The sequence below is a fragment of the Solea senegalensis genome, linkage group LG16 (assembly GCF_019176455.1).
Source record: "Solea senegalensis isolate Sse05_10M linkage group LG16, IFAPA_SoseM_1, whole genome shotgun sequence".
In the NCBI taxonomy this organism is placed as follows: domain Eukaryota; kingdom Metazoa; phylum Chordata; class Actinopteri; order Pleuronectiformes; family Soleidae; genus Solea; species Solea senegalensis.
In genome coordinates, this window is record NC_058036.1 from 16,600,415 (window position 1) to 16,608,506 (window position 8,092).

General features: G+C 40.3%; 1 protein-coding gene across 1 annotated transcript; it reads left to right on the plus strand.

Annotated features, from left to right (window-relative positions):
- Positions 1 to 885: 885 nt before the first annotated feature.
- On the plus strand, positions 886 to 7,836 carry fbxo30a (F-box protein 30a). Its single transcript, XM_044048083.1, has 3 exons — positions 886 to 1,088; positions 2,727 to 4,781; positions 4,876 to 7,836. Exons 2-3 carry the CDS (start codon positions 2,778 to 2,780, stop codon positions 5,077 to 5,079), a joined length of 2,208 nt encoding a protein of 735 aa, XP_043904018.1. The 5' UTR covers positions 886 to 1,088; positions 2,727 to 2,777; the 3' UTR covers positions 5,080 to 7,836.
- The last annotated feature ends 256 nt before the right edge of the window (positions 7,837 to 8,092 follow it).

Sequence of the window (8,092 nt, forward strand, 5' to 3'; positions counted from 1 at the left end):
TTTACACTTTAGCAACACTTGAGAGGAAAATGTTTGTCTTCATGCTAAACTACATAAAACATGACTAGTCAGTAAAATATGGTTAATTTTTATAACCAAGAAGATGAAGTACATGACAGCTCCAAGTTTAAAATGCTGATTCATGCTAACACACACACAGACACACAGAAAGAAAGAACAAAAGCAAAACAAGACAAATATATACTCTAAATTGGTCATTACCACAGCAAAATGGTTTTCCGGCTTTTTACTAAAGATTTATAAAATAACATTTGTTTAAAATAAGGTTAATCAAACATCACATGGAATGGATGGGTTATCAATTCAAAATATAAAATGCTTGAGGGTTTTTTTGGTTTTTTTTTAAATTAAAACAAGTTTTCTGATTTAAGCTTCTCAAATGTGAATATGTTCTGTTTTCTTTGCTCCATATAACAAAGAAATCATTAAAACTGATTCATTTTGGTTTGTGGACAAAGCAAAACATTTGAGAACATCATATTTTCCAGGTTTGAAAAACAGGGGCCGACATTTAATTGATATTTATAGATTTTAATCTAGATTGTATAGATTGTAATACAAATCCTCCCCTTAATATGTGGATTTACATATTGTGGGGGAACAGTTTCAGTATTACAAGCACACTCTTTTTAAATGTATGTTTTAAGAGATTAGACTATGGACCGATTGAAATGCAGAGCCATCACAGGCACATGTTAGTTCCTGAGTGGTAAATGTAAATCAGTGCTCCGGGCATTCCCCCTCTCTATTTCAGTTCAGGCTCATCATGCTCTTCGTCCATAATACTGAGTGGTCATTTTACGTCTTGCGTGATGACGTAAGAGTGCGACGTGCGCACCAATGACCAACCAACACAAACTCCGACCGGACCGACTCAGAGCAGCATCGAAGGACTTTACTGCAGACCATAAACACTTGCTGCTACTTCATGTTTTAATACGACTTGGACAAATTTAACACCGCGAGATGATTTTGTGGATATAGTTCCGGGTGCTGTTGATGTTGACGCAGCTGACAGCAGTAAAGAGATACTGTTAAAATCCCCCCGGGGATCCCGCTGAACTCGGGTAAGCAGTTTCTGGAAGCGAGCAGCTAGCCATGCTAACGAAATGTAGCTAACGCTAATGCTAACTTGCCTGGCCATGTTGTTGATGCTCTTTTATTAAAACTTCTAAAAGTTAGGTGGCATGTCATTTCACTCTGTATGTTGCACACGTATCTTAAAATAACGCGTATTTATACTTGCCATTGAAATGATACGAGTTCAAACTTTGTGTCTGGTGAAAATAATAAGAACCGGCTGCTGTGTTTGTTTGTGTTTTTAGCTGTTTGCTAACCTTGCCTCTAGTTTAATACTTGCGTAATTTAGCCAGCGAGCTGCTGCTGTTGGCAGTGGTTGCACTCACTTGAACAATGGCAAGAAGCCGGTTTAACTTTTGATGGCTAATTCTGACAATTTTTATTGAACAAATAATGTCGACTTGTCTTTCAAAATAGTTTGACTGTCCATTCGGTTTTGACTCGGCAGAATCAATGTTTATATTATCTTCCGTATGAGTTAATTCCTCAGAAAATACTTACTAATACATTATGATTATCCATAGTTCCACTTTGAGATATCTAGATATCTACAGCATACCTTCAATTGAGCACAGCTTCCATTTATTTTGACTTGGTATACATTCAGTTAAAGGGGTCTAAAAATAACGATATAGATATTGTTTGTTTTTTAAACTGGAAATATGGACAGAATGTGGTAGCAGTGTTACACCTAAATTATAGGTATATGTTCATTTTGACCTGGAAGAAATTCACTACTAATATCAGCTATTTTGACTAGCTATTTTGGCTACCACAGGTGTGTTCAGTCTTACAGCATTGTTGTGGGTCTTTAATTCGGTTGGTTCTCTGCTGAGTCCGCATTCATTAGCTCACCACACAAGTAACACCACCAAATAAACCCGGGGCTATGATCTCAGAGGGATTTACCATGGTCAGGGGTCACTTTGAATGACAAGCTGAAACTCTCATAGGGTTTGTCTCCAAACTCCATGAGTGAAGGACAGTTCTGGTATCTGATGGATGAGGGTCAGGCTTTTCCCTGAAGTCTTGGAAGAGCAATTGTCACTATGATATCCAAGAATGGTGTTGTGGAATGATACTGAATAGCCTAAAGCAGGTGTAGTTAATTAAAATTCCAAGCGGTTCAGACAGAGAATGTTTCCTCGAACAAAGGTCAACAACTTAATATTGTTTAACAAGTGCAATTTATAACAAAACCCTTTGTTGCATTGTTTGTGCTTATTCAACAACCGTCTTTTAAAGCAAATAGTGTAATGTAGCAAAGTATAATGAAATAATGTTGTTTGTTGTCAGTTTTTAAATTGAAACCACAAAATTCCTGGACCTTTTGGTGTTATAAGGGCCAGAAAAGTAGCACCAGTTAATTTGGTCTAACATTTAGTGACCTCTGGCTTCGAGATTTAGTAAACAGACACACATGTGAGGAAAAGTAACAGAATACTTTCAAGACATGGGAGCTCACGTGTGCTGTATCAGTGTACTGTGTTGTGCATGTAATATCCATGGGGTAATGTTACACCAGCATGCTTAGTGCCAATGTTTACCCAAAAACATTGTTGTTATCTGGCATTTTTTGTTGTCTTTTCATAATTGTGAACCTTGTTTTCCTGTCTACTTTTCAGGGTCAAACTCTTCACCCCCGTTTCCTGTTTGGCAAGGAGCTGCACAGTATAATGGAGAACCTGCACCCCCACTGCATCAAATGCATCAGCAGAAGATGCATGGTAAGACCAGAAACCGGGGTGTCTTGCAACCTCATGTGCTGTCCCCTCATCTGCGGTGCAGTTTTCCATTCGTGCAAACTCGAAGAACATCGCCTGCTTTGTCCTCATGAGCGTCTGCCATGCCTGAACCACGAGTTTGGCTGCCCCTTCACCATTGCAAGGACCAGGATGGCGCAACATCTTAAGACTTGCCCAGCCAGTATAGTATGTTGTACTATGGAGTGGAACCGCTGGCCCATCAGCTATGCTGATCGCAAGTCCTATGAGAACTTGAGCAAAGACTTTGATGAGGTGGAGCAGCTAGACATGGCTTTGGCTCTGCAGGATCAGAGAATGTTGTTGGAGTCCCTGAGAGCTACGTCCACTGTGTCGAAGAATGGAGTTAAAAAGGGCGATGACGGTGATAAGTTGGACACAGCATCAGGTTTACTAGAGACGGGATTAGATAATAAACAAGTACAAATGGAAGAAGAGCCCTATACTGGGATGTATAATGCCTCAATGGGGGCGAGCAGAAGTCTGGCAGTGGCCTTGGACATTCTCTCGAATTCCAAGGATATTGATGTAATTGTAGGAAATCTAAATGGGGAAAAGCCTGATAAGAATGGAGTGCTCCACAGTGGAGAGAATGGCGATAATCATAATGTTTATGTTGCAGAGGGAAGCAGGAATGTAGATATGCAAGAGAATGATTCTGATTCAGACTGTGAGATTGGAGCAGTAGGTGGAGTTGATTGCGCTGTGGGGACAGATGGAGAGGAAAATGGTATCGGCTGGGCAGATGATGATTTTGTAGAGTTGGTTTTTGATGAAAAGGAAGATAGGATTAAGGAGCCACTAAATGATTCCAACCATGTCTGGCCGGAGGCGTCGCATGATTATTTGCCCGTTGTAGCTCTGTTGCCTACAGTACCTCAGCCAGCACCAGTGACACCCCCAATGCCATTCCTGCTGTCTCATCACGTGAAAGGTCACTTTTTGCAATATTTATCCCCTGCATTCAGGCGTAATTTCTTGGAGCGTCAATCACAGAATTTTCAAGTATTTAGAGGTATATTTACAATCGATCGGTGGCAGGCATTGCAGTCAGACCCTTACTTCTTCCGAGCAAAGATGGAGGACAAGGCAGTCGACACATCTGACCTAGAGGTAGCTGAAGACCCCATGGGTCTCCACGGCATCGACCTCATTACTGCAGCTTTGCTGTTTTGTCTCGGTGACTCTCCAGGAGGCAGAGGGATCTCAGACAGCAGATTTGTGGATGGCTACCACATTGACTTTGGTACTCAGACTTTCTCCTTCCCTTCAGCCATTCTTGCAACCAACACCATGGTGGGGGACATTGCGTCAGCCTCAGCCTGTGATCACGCCAGCCCACAGCTTTCCAGCCCCAGTCCCTTCCACACTCTCAGGCTGGACCTTGTGCTCGAATATTTTGCCCGATACCAAACCAAGCAGCGCTCCATGTTCACGTTTGTGTGCGGGCAACTGTTCCGACGTGATGAGTTCTCATCTCATTTCAAAAATGTTCACGGGGACATCCACGCTGGACTCAACGGCTGGATGGAGCAACGCTGCCCCTTGGCTTACTATGGCTGTACCTACTCCCAGAGACGATTCTGCCCGTCTGTACAGGGCTTCCGAATCATCCATGACAGGCACCTCGGCTCTTTTGGGGTTCAGCCTGGTCTACCTCTAAGAAATGGGGACACACTTCCAAGACACATGCGCCAGTTTGCCGTGCAGTGCGATCAGTTCAGCGGTCTTCCCTTTGAGGTTTTGCAACATATAGCGAGCTTCCTGGACAGCTTCAGCTTGTGCCAATTATCCAGAGTATCCCGCACTATGAGGGATGTGTGTTCGAGCCTGCTCCTGATGCGCGGCATGGTCGTCCTGCTGTGGGAGAAGAAACAGCGTGCTGATGGATCACCGACTTGGCAGATCACAGATAAGGTTGGCCTTGTATTTTACTCTTTCAGACTGATTTGTCTGTTGTATTGATGGAAAAACTGAAAGCTGTAATTAATCCGTTGCGCTTGTCTTTCAGGTGTGGCGATTCAGCACTGCGTTCGGTACAGTGAACGAGTGGAAGTTTGCAAACATCTCCAGCATGGCTGACCACCTCAAGAAGTGCAAGTTCAATACGATCACTCGCCGGGAGGAGGCCATCCCCCTGCCGTCCATGTGCTTCACCAGAGAGCTCACAAAAGAAGGAAGATGTTTGCGTTCAGTTCTCAAACCAGTAGCATGAGACCACCTGGACTCAAATCCTCACGATATCCTATTGTGTTTACAGTGTTTACAGCTTGGTGTTGTTTACTGTTGGGTGTTTTTTGCTCCACAGGGGAAAAAACCTTCACACCTACGGGCAGACATTTTGATAGGTCACAGTAGGAACATAAAACATCAAAAACGCTGCCATGAATACAGGCCTTTAAATAAGACAAAGCCAGTGGAACACTCATAAATATTACAGCAGAATCTTGTTCGCTTTGTATCCTAATCTATGATGGATTTATCTACCATTATCTACTCTGACGTTGTGTAAAGATTCAGATTAAAAAAAAATAAAAAACAAGATTTATATTGAAAAGTCAGTACTTTGCTACACTGGAGGAAAAGAGTAGAGCCTTAACTTGTGATACACTTGATTTTCTAGTCTTGGGGTCTCTGCTTCTCGTTAACTGGTGTCCTGCACCGTTTTATATCATCATGGCTTAATTCTACATTTTTAATACTGACCAAACATCGCTGTTAGGGCTGGGTTGATAAAAATATTTTTTCTGATAAAACTCAATCGGAAATTGATTCATTGATAGATTTCTTTTGTGTAAGACTTCACGTAAGGAGAAAAGTGAACCTATAAACACGGCAGGCCCAGGAACCACCAAGCTGAAAGGCAGATGTATGATTTCATTTTGACTTTTATGGTTTACCTGTTTTTTTTTTGTTTTTGTTTTTTTAAATCAGTGGGACCTGGCCCTACTAACTGTAGAAGTGGATTTCTGCTCACCAGCATAAGCAAATCACTGTCATTGTGTTTAAAGTTGGTGTGTTTTTGTGGTTTTGTATGTGGCACTGACATTTTCTGTTCCTCCCTCACCTCTGAGACGCAATGTAACAGTATTCACCAGTAACATAGCAGTAGCATTTTTAGCTGTGGTTTGTTTTATCTATCAGCTTTGAGGAGTAACCAGCAATTGTTCTTTTCCCTGAGAGTCTAAATGTATCAAGTAAAAAAAAGGAATGTACGGAAACTTAGAGCGGCCATTGACACAACAATATTTTTCCATTTTGTCATCTTGAGATTACGGAATAATCAAATTGATAAATGAATATGTGCTTGTGTTCCTTGTTGACTGAACTACAGCCTGATCAGTAGATTCTCATTTTTGTAACATTTTCAGCTACTGGCATAAAAACAGATCAGCAGAGGGAACAGCCTTTTATATTTTTTTATTACAAGAAAATGAGCCTTGTTATCCTGTAATACAAGATCATTCCTCTGTGATCTTGCGATAAAAGAATGAAAAATACAGTAGTGATCATAGTGTCGTTCTCAGCTTTCGTAGGAATGTACAGTTTGTGCCCAGTAAATAGGAGAAATCCATCGGTGGCTGACGGCAGACCTCATAAAACCCTGCAGGCCAGGTGTTTACGCAATATAGCGGGCACACACTTCCCTCCAGTAACGAGCATCGGTAATTATGTTCACATTATTTATCACATTTGTATGTTTCTGTCACTACATGTCACTGTCTGTGTCTCTCAAGTTTCTCTCAACAGTTTAGTATTGTCCAAGATCACCCCAAAATGTTATAGTATGTCATCCAAAATCACCCCAAAACGTCAGAGTTTAGTATGTCGTCCAAGATCATCCCAAAAACAGTAGTATATAGTTTAGTATGTTGTCCAGAATCATCCCAAAAACATCATGGTGTAGTGTGTTGTCCAGAATCAAACATCATAGTGTAGTATGTCGTCTAGAATCACTCCAAAATGTCACCGTACATTGTCCAAAGTCCCTCAAAAACGTCACAGTTTAGTATGTCTTTAGTACAGCAGCTAATAAATGATAGATCAGCCACTTGATCATTGTAGGGTCTTACAGCTGACTGGTGTACCACTCAGTATTAACAGTGTGTGTTTGTGTTGCAGTGCTAAACTAACGAACAACATGTTTTCATGTTTGTCATCCAGTCAGCGTTGTGCTGATCACTGATGGTTTGAATGTGCTTTAAAAACTTGGAGTTTGTTTGGATTAGGTATTTAGGGCTAAGAACATGTGAACATGACATATTTTTCTCATTAATATGAGAGAATTTGCTATTCTTTTTTTTCTGAAAATGTCACAGTATAAGATGTGATTATTGGTGAAAAAAAGTTGTGTTTTTTTTTTCTTGTTTTATATTTTTTGGGTTAAGCCCAAGCCTGAGACTGAGCTGTCTTTATTTGAATATGTCCCAGTCTGTGTTTGGTTTATTTCTTATTTTTGTACTGGTACTTTAATTCAGAAAGAGTCTGCCTCTGTAATGTCGAGATTTGTGTTTGGATTATTAATTTGCACATGAAGGTATGTACTGTTAAGTTTAAATCAGGATACCGAGGAGCGTTCTAACTCACCTGTGCTCTGCATGTGAGTTTGATGTCTGTGTAGAATCTATTTTCATATGAGTTGTTACATTTAAAAAAAAATTGTGTTATCATGATGACTTTCATCAAGATCTGATAACATGTCTCCACCTTTTAATCCTTTTTTTTCTTTTTAATTGTGCTTGAGGTTGAAACAGTTTTCAAGAAACATGCATTTCATCACTTTTGATTTTGCAATGCAGACATGTCATTGCAGGCACCTGGAGTGTACCAACATTTTTACCAGAGTTTTATGCTTTGTTTTCACTCCTGCTGAATGAAGTTTGTGTGTGTATATGTTTCACAATATTATACCAGCTTCATTTGTTTGTTCTTTTGAAGCATTTTAATAAAGAGGCCCTTCATTGGTAAAGTTTTTAGTTGTATTCATTTACTGTAATTGATACCCACATTGGCTGGATTACAAAAGGGCTGTCCAAAATGACACTAAAAAGTCATAGTATAGTATGTCGTCCAAAAACGGTCAAAAAAGTCATAGGTTAGTATGTTGTCCAAAATCATTCAAAAAAGTCATAGGTTAGTATATTGTCCAAAATCGGTCAAAAAAGTCGTAGTATAGTATGTCGTCCAAAATTGGTCAAAAAAGTCATAGTATAGTATGTCGTCCAAAA

Coding starts and splice junctions, on each gene's coding strand:
- fbxo30a (XM_044048083.1), top strand. CDS start 2,778: ATGGAGAACCTGCACCCCCACTGCATCAAATGCATCAGCAGAAGATGC. Junction 4,782..4,875: donor CTTGGCAGATCACAGATAAG/GTTGGCCTTGTA, acceptor CTTGTCTTTCAG/GTGTGGCGATTCAGCACTGC.